The sequence below is a fragment of the Eubalaena glacialis genome, chromosome 12 (assembly GCF_028564815.1).
Source record: "Eubalaena glacialis isolate mEubGla1 chromosome 12, mEubGla1.1.hap2.+ XY, whole genome shotgun sequence".
NCBI classification, from domain to species: Eukaryota; Metazoa; Chordata; class Mammalia; order Artiodactyla; family Balaenidae; genus Eubalaena; species Eubalaena glacialis.
In genome coordinates this window covers 65,206,053-65,226,283 of record NC_083727.1, presented here as the reverse complement: position 1 = coordinate 65,226,283, position 20,231 = coordinate 65,206,053, and the positions used below count along the sequence as shown (strand labels likewise).

Below are 20,231 nucleotides of genomic sequence, written 5' to 3'. Positions count from 1 at the left end.
TTGTCTAACATGAAGTTATCATGTCATCAAATATCAAATCCTATGCCTTTTCCATTCATGTCTGAATGTTTTCACTCCCGTAAAATCATTTAACTTTTCTTGTGTGTGACTAGTTTCCTTACTGGAATTAATTACACGACATTAGGAACAGAGAAAGAACTGTGTTAGACGGTAAAGACAAAAACATAACATGATTACTGACCTGAAGAATAATGACCAAGTCTCTTAAGTCTGTTTGTGGGAAAGACCACATATTATAATTTTATATTATGTTTTCTAAAAAGGTTAAAAATTATCTAATTGTCTAAATGATCCCACAGTGAATGAAGGTATTACAGACAGAGACAGTAATTTTAGGGTGACCTGTTTTTACTAACTTTTCTGCAGCCCATTTTGGTGTGTTAATGCACTTGATCTGTGGAAGGAATGTAGTGGCAATGATTATGTTTTCATGGGACAGGTCCACCTGAGGCCTAGCATATGACTTACTTGTCCTCCTTCTGGCAAAACCATATCCATTCTAAAGTTCTAGATTGACTGGCATCTCTTCTGTGAGGACTCCCCTTTTTTCCACAGATAGAATGAATCATTCCTTCTTTGGGGTTCTGTATTTTGTTCCTAATTTTGTTCTATAGCATGCATCACATTATATTCAAGTGTCCTATCATTAGTTGTATAAATTAATATATATCTGCTGTAGTAACAGCTTCTCATAAGGATAGGACCATTCTTTGCCTTCCTATCTTCAGCATCCTGCACAGTGCTTAACATATACTACTCAGTACAGTTGGCTGGGTTAATGTTTTGAAAAGTAGCATTTAAATAGTTACCTCTTCAGAACACTTGTTTAATTATCTGGAGCCTTCCACTGTAAGGAAGAATGAGGACCATAATGCCATAAATCAAATGCATGTGCTTTCCATCTTACATATACATATATATATATATATATACTTAATATCTCCAATGTACCTAAGTTTGATCTGTGTGACTTCACCCTTAATAGGTCAATATCATTCCTAACAAAACAACAACAAAAAGAATACATTCCAGCCAGCTTGTGTAGGTAATATGTTCCTGATAGGTAAATACAAAAACTATCTAAATATGAATAGCACGTATTAGGCTTCTCTATAAACATCTCATCTTAAAGCTAATTATTGGTTTAAATAAGAACCTCAGTCTTAAGATAACTTGTGACTAGATAAAAAAAATTAATTTCTCCCTCCTGCAGTGTTACAACACATAATTGCCAATCCTGGACCTCGATTATACCCCCCACTCTGGACACATGGCAATAGGTAAAGATTTTAGTGTGTTTTGCCTTGACAGGTTCATAAAGAGTTACATAAAAAGAGGATTAATCAGCATTCATTATGCTACTCACGGCAAATAACATTTTTATGACAAAAAAGAGTTTTTAAGTTTTCTCCAATATCTCATTTAACAGGATAATGCAGGAAGATAGATACCATCTTATCTCCATCTTACTCATGTGGAACTTTAGCCGTCTACCCAACAGCACATACCTCATAAGTGGCAACAGGGGTTGGGGTACATGTCCTTAAACACCAATAACCCTACTCCTACCCTGAGGAAAGGACGAGGGGGTCTTCAATGTACTTCCGTTTCCACAAACACTGGTATGGGGGGTCCTGAGCTCCAGACTCCAAACTTAATAGAAAAGGAACTACAAAGTACACACTACCTTTCAAACACTGCCTGATGATTTTCCATCCTTACTCTCTCTTCTTGCCCAGACACATGCAGAGTCTTTTTGTACTAGGCATCAGTGGGTTGCTGATGAGGGATAACTGACAACTGACCAGAGATCCTTAAATTCATTATTGAAGTGACTGCAGCATAAACTAGGTGGGAGGTGATGCTGTTTGATTAACACAGAATGAGAATTTTAAGGATCATTGCAGGCTTCCATGGATAGTCATAAACATGGACAAAGTTTCAAATAATTCCCCCCTTAGAAAAAGCAAAAATACTGATGATGGGGTGGGGGGAATGGGTACAAATTTAACTGAACAATAGTCACTAACATATTCTAAATTTCCTCTGTTAAAAAATAAATTAAAACTTTAAAAATTACCACAGCTTGCTGCCTTATTAATGCTTTTCTTTTTGAAAGCAGAAAAAGCTAAGAGTGTAAATTCATGGGTTTGTAGTATTTGAGATGCAGTTGGGACCAGGCAATTGTGAATTAATATTTTAATATAAAAGTACAAACCTACTTTGCTTTTTAACTTTATTATATTTATTCTTTTAAAAATGTTAATAGCTTTACTGAGGTATCATTTTCATACCATAAAATTTACTCATTTTAAGCACACAATTCAATAATTTTTGGTATATTTACATAGTTGTGTAATCATAGCAATCTAATTTTTGTACATTTAAATTACCTCCCCCCCAAAACCAAACAAACCTAGTTTGCTCTTAACCAGAAGAGAATCAAGGGACAAAGCCATTTTACGTAACTACTATAAGATAGTTGATTCAGGAATTTATGGAATATCTATGACCTATTTAGGCTGTGTAGTATTAACCTGAAGAATTAAACAATGGACATTTAAAGATCACGGAAACAGATCCCCAAAGTGGCCTACCTGGCAAACTCTATTTGTGGTATCAGTTCAGTATCTTTAGGCTGTATTAAAAAATAAATAAAAATATCCCTTCTTATACTTATTATCAGCAAGAATAAAGCAGTTATTCTAGCTCAGCAGACCTAAGAGTTTTTATTAATGGTTCCAAAGATAGCTCTAGTGTCATAATCATGAACCTAAAATGTTTCAAACCCACTCACTGTAACGTTACGATGACAAATTTCAATATAAAGCAAAACAAGTAAAAACACCTACTAACAACAGCATTATAAAAGAATGGCAAATGGGGTAAGGGTAAATAAAATGAATCAATCCAAATATCAGTTAAATGAGTTGCTTCTTTTGCCCAATTTTTGAAGATCTAAAAGTTTCTATGTGGTTTTACCTCCAGACTTCAGCTTTTACGTAAGAAATATGATGTGCAATAGCCTTTTAAATAAACATCAAAATAAAATCTTTAGAATAGGAACCCACTAATATGTTCAAAATGGTAAGCATGAGACTATATGCATAGGCTTCACTGCGCAGATATAATTTAAATAGGTAACATTTTATTAAAATTGCCATAGATATGAAGAATAGATTAGTCTATGTCCAGGAATTTGGGATAATATTGACTGTTGACAGCTAGCTAAAGATCAAGAAGACCTTGTTATAAGCTTATTATGATGCTTACACAACTCAGTACTCCAGCGCAGGTCCAATTTTATTAATGACGATGACATAGCACTTGGCTACTCTGACTACATAGCATCATCCTTCAGCAGCAAGAATTTTCAAAAGTTTGAAAAAGCCCTCAACTTCTGGAACTTCCCCCAGTAATAATATTTTTCTAAAGGTTTAGAAAGTCTCCAATTTTTGAAGCTTCCTTCCCAATTTATATTTTCCAAAATCTACTTACCACAGCAAAGAATGACCAAGCAGGGCATCTTAAATGCCAATAAGAAAATAAGCGAAAACTGCTTTTAGGCTAAGCTACCAGTTCACAATCATCATGATTATTATATTTCTTAATTCATTTATTTTGAAAGCCTCATGAGATCTCTTAAGTACTTATTCCAATACTATAGACATCAATATGATCACAAATCTAGTGAGGAATGTAAAATTCCCTCATGCAAATTTTAAGGCAGACTTGCCATCTATTACAAATATAACATTTTATGTGGTAAAAAACTGGTTAACACCATGTGAGACACTGAAGCCAACTCCTTCATTATTCCTAATTAGCCTGTAGATTTTAATCATGAGCACGTAGCACACAAAAAGGTAAAAAATGCAAGAAATATCCTACATCTTATTTTGTCCAACATTTTCCCTCTCCTCCCCTAGATCTTAACAGAGTTGGTCCTCTTAGAGCAGTCTTAATTGGTTTACAGTTTATCCCCTTTTCTTTCTCCTGCCAGATCTCTGGAGGAGATGTTAATGAGTCTAGTAATGGTTTAACAGGCAACAGAAGAAATAGCAAAGAAAAGCTAAAGGTGTGAATAATCAACAAGCTGGAATAATCAAGTTCTGTAGAGCCAAGTTAACGAGATATTCAAGCAAGAGACCTCAATTATGTAGTCACATTTTCACTTTGTCAAGACAAACACAAAAACATACCTGCTTGACCTGTGGTGACACTGACAGCCGCAAAGAGCCTCTGGGATCGACTTAAGTCAGAAACTCCATTTACAGCTTCAACTTCAAAAGTATAATTAGCGTGGGCCAGCAGGTCCATGACAGTGACGTAGTTATCCTCTAATCCAGTCTGCTGGGGCATGTAGCCAATGCTACTCCCACAGGGAACGCATTCGCCCTGCTCCCAGCTGCACCGCTTACACAGTATTCTGTAGGTCACATCGTTTCTTCCCCCATTGTCTGCAGGTGGACTCCATTCCAAGCTCACTGTGGTTTGGTTGATATTGAAAATGAGGTTCTGTGGGGCAGATGGAGGCCCTTTGGAAACCAAAAATAAGCAAATAAACAAAAATAGACAAAAAACAAACAAAAATGAACTGAAGGATCCACGTGGGGCATTAAGCTAGTGGCTCAATTACCATACAGAAAACTACTTGAAATGCTCTCTTGCACATAAACATTTCATTACCTTTCCTAGAGAAACTGAATAAAAGCCTTCTTGAATTCACTTGGCAAGAGGCTTTATTTATTTTCTATTTAATAAGTCAAAATGAAAACAGGATAACAACTGTCTCTGTCCTTTTGCCACGGTCTTTAGCTATTTTTCTTCCAAGCTATTAAAAAAGAACAGTTAATGCACCTAAAAAAACAGTTGTGCAGTTGTTTAAAAATACTTTGCCTTTTAACCGTATAACAGAGAATACATCCATTCATTCTTAATGTGCTCAAGAATGATTTATAGTAATGTCTGGAATTGGCTTTGGATTTGAGTCTCTCAAACATTCATTAATTGAAGCACCAAGATGTAAGATTTGCCCTATTTAGTGATGGAATTTTAATTCAGAAACCATTACTTTTTAATCACATTTCACAGCCATGCAAGACTCAAATAACTTTTACATTTTATTTATTATTCCTATTGCATACATGTGTAGAATATGATTAAAATGCATTTTGATCTGGCAGACATGAAAATTACACTGATGATGATGTAAGATGTATCTCTTTTATATTATTGTTTAGCCTCATCGGTTTGTGGAATGTACTCATAAATTTCATGCCTATCTCAATGATGTCACAATACTACAAACAAACGGAAGGGATTTGAAAGTCCTTATTTTACAATTATGAACTTACTTGTGCACGCCACATACGGTGGGTCAGATGGAGCCCTGTAATACCCATCCTCACAGTCACACCTTGAGGAGCCTTCTTTATCAGAAAAACTGTGGGTTGGACAACGAGAGCATTGAAGATCTTGAGAGGAGGATTTGTAGAACCCACGGCCACAGGCTGGGAATGCAGAACAAAGTGAAAACAGAAACATGAGAACAAACAGACCTTCTTTAAATTTTAGTAATATTTAGCAAAGAATAAAATGTGAAATTTGGTTTCCAAATTTGCTATCACCAGACTCAATAGAAACCTAGATTCCAAGAAGAAATTTCTAACATATTCTTTTTATATCTGTTGTCACGTTTCCTGGGAACTAATTATAAACCATAAGTCTCTCATTATATGAAAAAAGAAGGGAAAAACATGCCCTTTATGGTAAAATTCTGTTTAGTGTATATCAATAACCCAATTGTATAATACTGTATTTTAAAACAAAATAATAAAAACCAAATGATATAGCAAACTTGCACCTGTAGTTGGCATCAGTCCAAAGTCTAGAGACCAAAACTAAACACAAGCATAATTTATTTAGATAAAATCTCAGGATAGTTAATTCAGGGGAACTTTGATTTCAGTAATAATTAACTTGCTTGTTGATTCGCATTAACACACTTCAAAGTTATGTTTTCTTAATATAGTATAGCTATAAATTAAGTTTTTATGTGTGAATTTGGTTCATAGTGAAAAATATTAAACTAATTTTATTACCTGACTAGAAATAATAGTGATGTAAAGACTGTCATCTGAAAATGATAGAAATGTATTCCCCCTCGCACCCTGCAATTTTCAGAAAACCTCAAGATATAATTTCAACCAATTTAAGTTCCAAGGCAGGCTGCTTTCCACTAAGCGAACTTCCTTGTTACTAAAAATAATGAAATGCTATGAATAGAAGAAACCTATTCTGCCAGAAATAAGGAGAAAGCCATCAACTACAAACAGGTGATAACTGTTTCTCCTCTGCTGGGAGAGGTTAAGATAGTCACACTAACACAGCAACTGCTCTCAGCAATGAATAGACATCTCTATCACCTTCCAGTGAAGTTGCCCTAACTCACTTAGAGACTACTTGTTATTAAATCAAGTAACCTGGAACTATTTACTATCCCCAGACATTTTACATATTTATCTTCAATTAAAATTTAGCAAGTTCAATTTTCATTATCTCAACAATTTTTAAATTAATTGATGGTACTATACATTGAATATATTAAATAGATTCAATTTACCCTCCATCTTTATTAAATGAATATCTATTTAAGTTTTAGTGACCTTCAGATTTAATAGAAATTAATAAATCATATCTATAAAGAAAAATAAGTGAATATTTAACATAAATTCAATTATAACTTTTAATGTATTAGATTCAAGTTTGTTTAATGTTCTCAACTTGAGCATTATTCAGGAGTGTAATCACATTTTCACTCTTGGGTGGGAAAAACAATCCTATCTTATTAAGATAGTATATTCTCCAGAAAAAAGTCAAGTCATTCTGTACTTTTGTTCACATGCTGAATATTTAATACATAATCTGGTACAATTGAGGACTCCAAATTATCTTTTAAGCTTCAAGAATATAAGGCTGTTTTATATGAACAAGGCAGGTATTTTAGCTAACTTAGAAACTTAAAGATAGGTCATATTGTGATAGATAAGTTATAGATTTGTGAACAGAACTACCATCATCTCTTTGTAAATTATGTTCCACTGCTGCCCTCAGAAGCCAGTCTGCCTTTAGTTGGCTTCCTCAATTCATACAAGAGGGAAGCACTCACAAACATATTAGGCAACGAAGCTTAATGCATCTTCACCTGTTCTTGTAGCAACTACTACAAATCTAAGACACAGAGAGAAAAAGGAGCTCGATTTTGAAATAATATGAAACAAAATAACACTTTAAAATGTTTCTAAAGATACAATCTTGCCGCATAAAAGAATGGTTAACTGGTAGGATAAAGGATTTAGCATGGATTTCTCAGGCTGGAAATTCCTTTCTTTAAGTATGCACTGTATCTTGCCCCATGTATTATCTGTAATTCAGTGATCAGATAGAACGTCTGTAACACAGAGAAGGCAATGCTTTACTCACAACCTGCAGCTTGATAACATTAAGGCCCAGAGAATTAACAAAGAAAAAGAGAGAGAGAGAGAGACAGAGAGAAGAGTTGTATGCTGAGAGCCTTTGATGATATTATGTGTATTTACTCACTTTTTACAGGGAGAGGAGTTGGGGAGCAAGGAAATGGGGGAGGAACGGCAACACGATTGAACATCCACTAGGTAAGGCTTCCAGAACAGTAGGCAGCAAACTGCCTAGTGGAATCTCTTGCAATTCTCACCCTCCTGTTGCAAATAAAGGCTTCTAACCAAAGGCTTACTTCCACTTTTCCCGCAAATAAGTAGGTCCATTTCTTGCTCCACTTACATGATTTGTAGAATGTATACAGTACCTAATATAGAGAAATTTAAAGCCCTTATCGTTCAACTTTCAAATTTCATTAAATTCTGTTACCATTTTAGCAGATGGGAAAACAGACTTGAAGCAAAATTAACCTGAGTTCTTCAAATAATTCAGTCTGTCTAGGTTAAAACTGGATTTAGAACACGGGACTGCTGAGACTCAACCATACGCTTACTGCACCAGCCTTGACTGCTGAATGAGCCAAAGTCTGGCATCTGTTCAATGGGTCTCGAAGCTTTAGCAACCCCAAAAATGAATTTTCAATGGGCCCCTATTGCCTTTTATTATACCCTTTGACTAATTTATAGTTATTACTTTAACTTAGAAAATGGTGAAATAATATCCTAGTACACCTTACAGAAGAGACATTAAATAGATCTCAATTTCACCATGAATTTTGGCATTGTAGATGCCTGCAAAATGATGGAGTACATGTATGGCCATCATTAAATAGATAATGAGAGAAGCAATCTTGAAAAAATGTGGTCATAAAAGTCTTAACATTTTTTCTTTGAAGTACTAGTCTGTTTCGGTTCAGTTAATATTGAAAATAATACGTTGTAACAAGAGAGTTTTCACTTAACATCTAAGGAAGCTATTAATTTAGATTTATTAAAAATAAGTACAAAATCTTGGGAGCTATGGTGTGAAGAGCAAAGCCACGAACACGAGAAGACACAACCTGTATCTCTCAGGACGGTAGTGAGCAATTGCGTAGTAAAAAGTTTAGGAAGGAAGGAACAGATGCTCATAAAATTAAAATTTTAGATGAGATATCTAGATGAAATAGCTTGAGTAAAATACTCAGCGAGAGAAACTGGGGTGAAGCGATATACCTGAGATTTAACCACTTAAGGAAGACTTAGATGAGCTCTCCAGGTGCTCCCAAAAGCCTACATGGAAATAAGGGCAATTTCTCCTCTCTATAAATTCAGCTGGTTTTCCAAAAAGGTACTGGTAAAAAAGTTTTTCATGGTAAATGCCTTCTGAAACCTCAATCAAAGATAAATTCCCTTTATACATAATGATGAAGTATATAAGAATAACTTTCTAGGAATCGTGCAATAGCAGTTTTAAAACTTTTTTCTTCCTTTGCTTTATTTCTCAATTTGTTCAACAGCATTTGAACTCAAAGCAAACTTTAATTAATATACTGTATGCACTATGGTAAAATTAGTTACAATAAGAAACATACCATTTTAATCACCTGCCTTTTGATGACTGTTCTTTTAACGGAACATGGTTTTAAGGTAATATTTCACTGGACTGATGAAGACTGGGAATATGTATAAAATTTGTTTTCAATATTTACTTTTGTAAAAATAATATTTCACCAATTATTTTAGTAACAGTATTTTTCAGTGTTACCACAAAGGCCTGGGACTGATTCTTTGGACTGTTTTATTCTAGCCCTCAGGGGCTTCATGAATAAAATAACATAAGTTCATTATCCTAGAGCTAAGAACCATAATCTTGTCAGCTTTCATACACTGAGCAAGTTTTCGCTTGGCCAGTTGTTTAAATGGAAAAGCACCAAAGAAAAAGAAAATCTAGGAAGCACATGAAACTTCTTTATACTGGACAGTAACAAGATTATCTACGGTAATATACCTATTAAATTATATTACAAAATATACTATATTCCAAGATCTGCTATATTGTTTACTGCAATGAAGTAACTGTAATATTATATTTAATTTCAACTATTTTTAAATAAGAAGATTGTCTTATGTAACAAAATTGGTTCAAATAATATGTGGGATTTAAATTCTTAACACACACACACACACACACACACACAAGTGGAACAGGGTTTCCCATTTATAAGTAAATTACTTAAGAGCAACAAAATTCTGAACACAAAGATATTTAAATACATAAGAGAGTTGATACAAAAGCCTTGTATCCTGATTCTCAAACTCTCTTAACATTAGCATATTCCATAGCTGTCTTCAATGGATTTCAAGTGTTTAAGCAATGGGGTGCCAGGCCTTTGAGTATATACTTGCATGAGGCAGTCTGTGGAACAATCAGGGTACTGGTTTAACAACTCTGTGTTCTCAATGAACAATCCTAAAGGCCACTGTAAAAGCCGCAGACAAATTTCCACTCTTTAGGCTAAGCAGTTGGATGAAGTGGAATACCTCTTTTTTTTCTGATCAAGGGTGTAGATACTCAGACTTACCCTGGTGCTTTAGGTTTATGACCTACAAGGGTAAGCTTGGGGAATATCCTATCTGATTATACTTCTAAGGACCTTCTCCCACAAACTGGTCATCCCAGAAAATCCACATACTTCTAGAATTTCTCTACAGCCAAGAAAGATTCCCTCAACCATAATGGGCACATTTTTTTGGAAATCTTAAACTCCATCTTTACTTTCAGACATAGCTGACCCATCCTGAACATTAAGGCACAGAAACTCCATATCTTAGTGGGCTGTCCCCCATGACTGCACATGAGGGATGCTTTGAAAAGAGACTACTGTCTTGGCCCTATTAAAGATAACTGAGTCATTATTAAGGTTCGGATATATCTATATTTTAAAAGCTTTCCAGGTGTTTAGAATCATCATCCTGGAGGTTCTAGGTCTTTTCTCGGACTATCCAAGTCTGTAAAGAACGCATGATAAAAGATATGTCCACCATAAAATTGATGAGGGAGATAAGATTAGATATTATTGAGAATTATAATAAGTTAGAATTTTAAAATAATCAAAAAATTAAAATTCATTAATAAGTCAATCAAAAAATAGGCAAAGAATCTGAATAGATATTTCTATATGGAACATATATAAATTGCCAATAAACACACAAAACGATGCTCAAGATCATTAGTCATCAGGGAAATGCAACTCAAAACTACAATGATAAACCACTTATACCCAGTAGGAAGACTATTAAAAAAGACAGATAAAAGAAGTCTGGTAAGAATATGGAGGAATTAGAACTCTCATACACTGCTGCTGGGAATGTAAAATGGTGCAGCCACTTTGAAAAAAACTGGCAAGTCCTCAAAAGTTTAAACATAGTTATCATGTTACCCAACAATTCCACTCCTCGGTATGTACCCAGGAGAAATGAAAACATTTACTGACACAAAAACTTGAACATAATTAAATGTTTATAACAGAATTATGCGTAATAGCCCAAAGTGTAGAAACAACCAAAATGTCCATCAACTAATAAATGAATACACACGATGGAATACTATTCAGCTATCAAAAGAAGTTAAATTCTGATACATTCTGAAAACACTGTGCCATGTGAAAGAATCCAGTCACAAAAGATCACATACTGTATACTTCTGTTTATATGAAATATCCAGAATAGGCAAATCTATAGAGACAGAAAGTAGATTAGTGGTTGCTAAGAGCTGGGGCAGTGAGAGGAATAGCAAGTGACTGTTAATGGGTGCAGGGTTTTTTTCTGGGGCGATGAAAATGTTCAAAAATTGATTGGTAGTGATGGTTGTACAACTCTATGACTATACTAACAAAACACTAGATTGTTAACTGTCATGGGTGAATGGTATGGTATGTGCATTTTACCTCAGTAAAGTTATCATGTATAATAAAATCCATTGATAATGCGACTTCAAACTGAACATTTAAGTTAGCCAACATTAAGAAAAAATACCAAATTTTATCTGTCGAAAATATGTTAGTTTGCCTTTCTAACACATATGCTCTACATTCATTTATTTTTATAAAGCTACATTTGGGTGTAAAAAATTAACTATAAATTCCAAAACAAAGGAAAATATATAATCAATATATTCTTTTTACCCATTTCTAATTTTAGAGTTTTATAAATAATAATTTATCTTTTATCTGAGGACTAGCATTTTACTGAGTAATTTTATAACTTAAATAGATGCTTATCAATACCAAGTTATACGTAGGGGAGATAATATACAAAGTTAGTTTTCAATGAATATATGAATAGACCTTAAACATTCTTATTTTTTACCTACATCACCTGGTTTCCTTTCCCCCCCCAACTCCTCCTCCAAGGAGCTAACTGAATACAACTAGACTCAGCTTCCTCAGGTCTTACTCTGTTTCCAGACCTGTGATTTTAAGCACAATTAAACTTTTTCTGAAGGAATTATGTGTATGTGTCTGTGTGTAAAATATGAGGCTTTGCAGATGTTTCCGGCCACAGTTACACAGCTGCAAAGAGTTTATTAATTATGAACTATAAGTGGATTGTTCTGTAATTGAAACTTTCTGGGCTTTAATATTATTGTAGAATCTACACACATACATAGCTACGGATTCTAATGAATGCTGTTATTTTATTTACTGCAGATGCACAACTGACTGAATTTAGGCAAAGCTAGCCTGTTTCCATAGGAGCTTTCAAATATTTGTGTCATATTAATGTCTATGCTCCTACATGCAAAGGGGAAAGCACAGATTGCAGAAATAGTACGCCCACTGCTCAAAGTGCTGACCTCATCTGGGATGGACAGATCCAGGATCTGTATTTTAATCCTACTGACAGTTCCTCAGTGGGAATAATTACAAAAGTCGGCCTGAAAGCCAGACCTCCTGTCATTGACATGTTAGGATTTTTCACGTTGAGAATGAACAGCGGGCAGGGAGGATAAAAACAACACGATGTAACGAGTATATTACAGTTTGTGAAGCACCATCCATGTTATCCCATAACTAACTTGTAAGAGTTTAGAAAAGAAATGATGCAGAAATATAAAGTTTGATAACAGGTGCTCAAGTGCTGAAAATCATTTTGGGATTTTTAAAACTAAAAAGAAAAACTAATTTGGGGGCATTATAAATATATATGTTATTTATTTGTGTTACTTAATTGAGTACTTCATGTTTTTTGATATTATACAGTGGAAAAGAAACAGATGTAAAATAACAAGGATTTAAAAGTTTTATTTTTAGGATTTAGACTGTAAAAGGAAATGAAACAAAGCACTGTGTCAACAGTTTTTTCTTCTTTGTTAAATTATCAGTTTGAAATATGCTAGGAATTTTGCTGAAGTCTGGCATTTAAACGCTCTCTACTGTACCAGAATCTCACCATAATCCTGACCTCATTACCAAAATGATTAAAAGAGGAAAAAAATGTCAAGTTAGAATATTCAAAATATTTTTTCCTTTTATTCTCTTATTCTCAAAAGAGAACTGGATTTTAACTCAAAGAACTGTGTTCAATTCCACGCCACCACTTACTGGCATGCAATTTGGACAAAGCCATTTCACATTCTCGGCTTTGATGTCCTTGTTTCCTTGTTATTAATTACTAAGAGCTAGAGACACTAGTTTTTTTTTAAATTTCAATTTTCAAAAGGTTGTTTTAACAACACAGTAATTGGTTACCTAGCTGTTAAACTCTGGCACGATTGTTTTCGTTGAAATGCTATCTGTAAAAACACATACATTTCTATCACCATCACCACCCCAAAACGGTACATGCTAACTCACACCCACTTAGTCTTTCAGTGGTGCCTCAGCAAGAGTGTGAAAGACAGGTTCTGGAAGGGCCGTCCTGTCTCTGCGTGCATCCCTGACAGGCAGTGGCAGGCACTGTGTCAAGGATTCCTCTGCTCAGCCATTCACCTCGATCTCTCCCTGTGCCATTGTTGCCAAACCCTGTATGTGTTCTCAGAGGTGTGCACATCCATTTTGGTTCATGCAGCTAAGGATCCAGAAACAGAATTTTTAATTATGTAAATTACTTAATAGTCAACTCCCATAAAAGGAAAGATTCAAAATGAAATCAGACCCTTCTGGATCTCACTCAATATTATCCTCAAAGGTCTACTTTGAGATCAACCTACAGATAAAAAACATAAATTAGCTATGAAGTCTCAGGATTTAGTAACCCCACTGGAAATGAACTAAAGTAATCTTAACCCTAATTCATGTCTATAGCAAAATAACATAATTATGGGGTTCCCATGGGTGAAAAACACTTCAATTAGGGGAAGCCAGCTAACTAAACTCGAATATTATATTATTTATTTGTGGTAACTAAAAAAATGTGACATTTATGACAGAGTATTATTTTATTTTACTAAAAGATTTCCTTGAGGGCATGTCATTATGAACAAGAGGATGCAGTAAGTTCTTAAACAGCAACTGGTGTTAGGAAGATTTCAGACGGGGGATACGATTTACTCTAGCATTTAGGCCACTGTCAAGTTTATTTTCAAATATTTCTTTTATAGTTATTATAATAACATACTTTCTGTAATTTGTTTTTATTATTCATTCTTCTTATGCTAAATTATCCTCACAGTTTTGAAAACAGCAAGAAAGGTCAGATAATATAAGCTCTATATTCAAAACATAATGTAAAATATACGAGTGAGAATTCCTCTTTTGAAAGATCAAGATTCTTGTTTTAACATAATCATATTAAAAACAACAGTTCTTAAAAGATAAAGTTCATATTCTGAATTACAGACATTGTTAATTTCATCATCTAAGGTCTCACTCCAACAATCTTGAAAAGGCAATACAACTTGTCCTTTATATAAATTATGAATCTGACTTCCCTCCAGCATGTACTAGCTGTGTGACCTTTGTAAAATTGCTTAAGTTCTCTGAGCCTAGTTTTTCCGCACCTAAAATAGAAAAACCTAATAATAAGACTACTTCCAAAGATTATTGTGAATTAAAGTATATGATTCATGTGAAGAACTTAGCACAATGTCTGGTGGAGAATAAGCACTCAATAAATAGTAAACTATTATGATTATTTCACAACGTCAATTTCCATGCAAAGTTTTGATCCCACTCTGGTTTCTACCCCTGATAAACACTGAGCCACTTCCCCATTACCAGAGGTATATGCAAATAAGAAACACAAATTAATTATTAGGCAAATATGGCCATATTATGCATTCATTCTCTGACTAAATAATTATTGTTTGCCTACTCTTTGCATTGTGCCAGGCAATAGACCAAAGTTATAACTGCTGAAAGACAAATATGATGATCTCTCAATACTATATTACCTTTTGACCTAGCATCAAATCGTATGGATAATTATGTTAATTATGTGCTTAAGCTAATTAAATTTCTGATTTTTCATAAGAAATTACTTACATAAATTATAAATATTGTACCTTAATTTGTATCTTTTACAATGCACTTAATTATCTCCTATTTCAGTGTTGAACATAGACTCAGAAGTCACCTTTCCTGCCAAAGCTGTAGCATTTCATCAATGTGAAGTGAAAAAACTACTCAGTGTAGGTAGACATGCAGGAAATGTGTGTAGGTACGTATTATTGACCAATTATATTTAAACTGGAGAGTTATTTGTGGCAGTTATTGGCTTGTTTTTCAATGAGGCTAATAGTGGATCTGGCAATATCAGGATACTCTGTAAGGGCAGGTTATTTCAAGTTCAAAAGACTTCAGTTGGACAAGAAATATGTATATAAATAAAAATGTTTGAGATTTTGTTATATTTAATAAAGTGAATATTTTTAGTTAAATTCAAAGAATTAAAATCAGACTACTTAATTTCATCTTAATTTCTTAAAATAAAGGGCAGACCTTCCATTTTAAGCAGTCTAAGATATGGGCTTTTCACCACCAGTTTTCTGCAATCATTTCAAAAATGATTAAAACGAAATCATCGGTTAAGGCAATCTTTCTAGCTATTTTGTGGAGTCTCTTTTTTTCTTATTTAGTCAGTTATAAAATATGGATCAATACTAAGTCTTGTGAAGCAAATTACCCAAAAGCAGTTGAAGGCAGTTTGAACATGTGGGGAAATAAATCATCATTTCTGTTGTGTTAGAGGAAAATTTTCTGAAGATCATAAAGAAATCAGTTTACCTGGAAGCAGGACATCTTAAAAAGATGCATCAGGACAATGAGGAGATTCACTCAATCCTTAATTCTCAGAAATAAAAGAAAATAACAGGCAGAATAAGTCCTTTCAACAAATGATGTTGTTGAGCTCAATCTTTTTTTCAAAACAGACACACACACACACACACATACAAAGCAAATAGATACATACATATACAGATATGTGAGATAAACAGAATTGTTAGATAAACAGAATGGTTAGAGAGAAACAAAATAGTAAGAATTCTCTAACTGGATACCCACACTTTCCACTTCTTAATAATAGAAAACCAGTTAGTTGTTAATTTTTATCTCCACACCAAGCCAATAATGATATAGTTCTAACATATCCTATCTACTTTGCATCCACAGTATTTTGCAAAAAGATAATCTTGGTACTAACAGAATATTATTTAATGTGTTTCTTAATCAAGTCTTTAGAAAAAGCTGTGTTACACATGTAAAAAGACATCTTAACTAGTTTAGTTCCTTTTTTTAAGAATAACTGACTCATCCTTTGTGAATCAATCAATCAGAAGCTTAACTCCTATGTAGGAGGCAGTACAAACTGGTCACGATTGTGGCATTAACACTGCCATAATTATTTCTTCATGTGTGTCTCCTCCAGCCCACTGTGAGCACCTCAAGGACAGGGATTATGATATTATCCATGGATCCCAAAACCACAGCACAATGTCTAGCACACAGCAGGAGGTTAACCTACATTTATTGAATGAAAGAACATTTATTCATCCTACAGCAGTATGCACCTGGTAATAGCCATCCCACTTACCAAAGGTTAATTCATTGACACCACTTAGTAAATTTTTCATAGTAATCAGATCAATGGAAATGACGTGGTACATTCTTAGTAGAATGTGGTACAGTACTGACAGTTAAAGGAGAGACAGTTCAGGAGCTCAGACTCCTACGGAGTTCCCTGTTATGCTGTACAGGGAAATAACTGCACAGCCATGTTTAGATTAATGCTCTAGATGATTTCTAAAATGATTCTATGAGAATCCTTAACATAGTAATATGAATAAGTGTATGAATGAGATGTAAAATATTTTATGAGTATAATTGAGAGCATTTTCTTTGAACATGGGAGAAGGAAGGTCCAAGAAAGAGAAACTACTAAGTAGTGAATTATAAATCATAACAAAACTTTCAGTGTAGGGCTCTTTTCCAAGACAAAAATCTAAAGAATAATAGTCCCCCTCATATTCCTAAACAAGACCATTTTTCTTTAAATATATGATCTATCCAAACTCAAAACCAAGAATATTCTAGTTTTAGGTAATCTAGAATTGCCATATTCTAGAGAGTACAGAGATGCTTTCATTTCTGTTAGTAATTTGGAACTAGACAGGCCACCTTTAAAATAAATTCTTGTAATTAACATTTCTGTTGGAAAACACAGAAATATTACTGATATTTCTTACATTATGAAAAATGATTTCGATTTATTTCTAACTGGCTCTCTTTTAAATTTTAAAAACAATTATTGTAGAGTAAACAAAAGAACTACTTTAAATACAATGGGCTATTACATCTTTTGTTTTCTTTTATTATGATCACAAACACACACATATATCCACGCACCCTTCTGTACATTTGTATTATTCCATGCAGTTTCATATGTCTCAAATTAATTTGTTTTGCCTATGACCTATGGGAGGAGGGGCATGACAAAACTAAGGGTTAAAGCCTGTTTATATGCACATATAATATCTCACTGTTTTCAAGTCAAAAATTAAATTTAATAGAAAAACTGGATAAAAATATAAAGTACCTTAACATTTATGGTGATCTCAGGAAATGTAATGTCAACACTACAACGTATCAAACTCAACACATAAACACCCACATACGTCAATTTGAAATAACTGAGAAATTCAGAAGTGAAATACTGCTTTCTCACAGAAAAGGATAATAATGTAAATGAAAAATCTGTTGAAAGTTCTTACAAAGAAAAGAATAAAAAAGAATATAATGATTGATTCTATTGCTATACTAATGGCACTATAATATAATATTTTATAGAGAGCTTATAATGCATTAAATCTTCCTAATTAATTAGAATCAAATCATCTCAAAACCTACATAAAGGTTTGGAAATTTCAATTTATACTAATCAGAATACAGACAATAAGGAAGAAGAAAAATCAGTTCAAAGATTACATCCAAGCCAAATGGTAAAGAACATACAAAAGAAAAGCACATGACATTGTGAAGACACGCTGTCACAGATGGAAACCAGGTGGAATAGATCAGACAATATTTTTAGAATAGACTTTTTTTTCAATATTTAAGTTGAATTACCTTTTGGGTGAATGTTCAACAAAAGACTGATAAGAATAGTAGTTGTATGTATGTTTAAATAAACAGAATACCTAAAAGCTAAGGTGTTATTGACTCAGTCCTATGTAATTTAGGGATAATCAAGCATTGTATAAGAATTTATGACATAAAAACCTTTGTGAGTAGATGTATGCCAATGGAAAAATTAGGTATCTGATGGTTGAAAATTTTCATGTGCTTCTATTTCATGTCACCATAATGAACATAAAACCTATGGCATGATTAGACCAAGGGTGATCCTTGCCAAATGCCAAAAATTATAAAAGGAGAGAGTCCAAACCTTGTAAGAACAGGACTATTCCTTTTGCAGTTTTTGAAGATGGTTATTTTGTAGTTTAAATTAGTAGTCCTTTAAGTAAGAGGCTAAAAGGTTAAGCTTTTCAAGCTGCAGATGTTAAAGGATAACGTCTGGCCACAGTGCCAATAAAGTTCTAGGATGTTCCCAAAATGAAATTCTTCTCTTACCATACAAATAGACAGTATTGAGTGCTATAAAATATGTTGCAAAATTAGAATTTGGAGGAAACAGTTTTTTATCAAGAGACGGTACATTGCTGTTTACCTGTTATCTTTATTATATCTCTGCTTTACAAATTTTCCATTTAAGTTACATCCCCAAATGGAATGCAGTTTGTCCAAACTTCTAAATAGTTTTCTGTTGTTCATGAAATGTGTTGAATACTTAACTGCAAAGTACTATGCTTGTAGTTCTAATAACTTGAGTGCTATTTAATATGGTTAGTTATACATTCTATTTTTTACATGGAAATTATATTAGTTGAGTAAGTTCATATGTTGGCATTGTCTTAATATCTGTATCACAAATTTATTAATTTTTATTAAATTAATTCTTTGATTACTCTGAAATAAAGTTATATTGCCAAAGGGAATAGAGAATTCTCAAAATATACTACTCTCTTCTAAATTTTAGTATACAGACTTATAATTTAGAGTGTGCTGTTTCTTAAAAGAATTGTCAAAATAGCTGTCTAGATTAGGGTTTATATATTTTTTTCCATTCAAATATTTAGTTGTGATACATAATAATAAAATGAACAATATCTATGTATTTTGACATAGTCAATATATACTTATAATAATTTATATTTAAAATGAACCAACAGACATATTTTCTCTATATTTATATCATATTTAATTTTATTAATATAATCCAAAAATTCTACTTTGTTGCTTAAATATCAAAAATCAAAAATAACAAATTTAACAGAAAATTCTAAAAGCAATAATCCTTAGCTTTTCTTAAAATCCAGATGCTCCATATTAGATTTTTAAGAATTTGGTGACGTGGAAAACAGATTTGTATCAAGTAGAAAACAGAAGCCCTAACTTTTTGGAAATGCTGAATCCTACAGTTAAATTTCTTCAATCAATACTTTGGTAGGACAGGAAACCTTGTAAGCAGTAAAGTACTTTAAAATCATATTTCTTTTATTCAATATAATTTGTGGAAATACTATGGAATAGTTTTTCAATCATGCCAACAATAAATCAAGAATACTTGATTCTTGATTCTTTGGAATTTGATATAACACTGATTTGTCAGCTGTTTACCACCACATAGCATTATCCCCCAGTGTTACCGCGATAATTTAATTAGTGAGCTTGAATGACAGTATCAAAATTAGAGGTATTTTTAGCTCTCAGGATTCGCCAACGTCTCCAAAGTCATTTCTCTAGAATGACAAAGGGTTATGCTATATCTGTTACTCTCCCTTTTCTTCTGGTGCAGTCCCTTGTGAAGAATCACGAGCTTAACATAAGCACATCATTTACTATGGATTAATATACTGTTGTGTGTGGTTTTGCAAAAGATAAAAAAAATTACTACAAATCTCATTTTACATATTAGACTAACATATGAAGGGATAAATCCTTTTACAGCACACCTCGGTGTTTCATAAGTACTCCTATTATTAACTTTCAGAGAGAAACAGCATAACAATAAATAAAGAAGATTTTATCAAATATCAGAAGAAATAATAAGACAGTAGACTATTGAATTCCCAACCAACAGAAAGCACTAAAATAACATGGAGGCTCACAAAAGGTATTAAAATAGAGCACTATTTTTTTCTTAGATTCACGCTCAAATTTAGAGATATTTATACTACGGAGTAAGCTCTGT

The 20,231-nt window shown here is 33.3% G+C and overlaps 1 protein-coding gene across 4 annotated transcripts in view; it reads right to left on the bottom strand.

Moving 5' to 3' along the window:
* EPHA7 (EPH receptor A7) overlaps positions 1–20,231 on the bottom strand; it is a 163,204-nt gene that overhangs the window by 99,829 nt on the left and 43,144 nt on the right. For all 4 annotated transcript variants that reach the window (XM_061207598.1, XM_061207599.1, XM_061207600.1 and 1 more), the window contains exons 4-5: positions 5,379–5,534; positions 4,224–4,559 (exon numbers count right to left, since the gene is read on the bottom strand). In XM_061207598.1, coding sequence (XP_061063581.1) covers positions 4,224–4,559; positions 5,379–5,534 — 492 coding nt within the window. The remainder of the gene's footprint in view (positions 1–4,223; positions 4,560–5,378; positions 5,535–20,231) is intronic.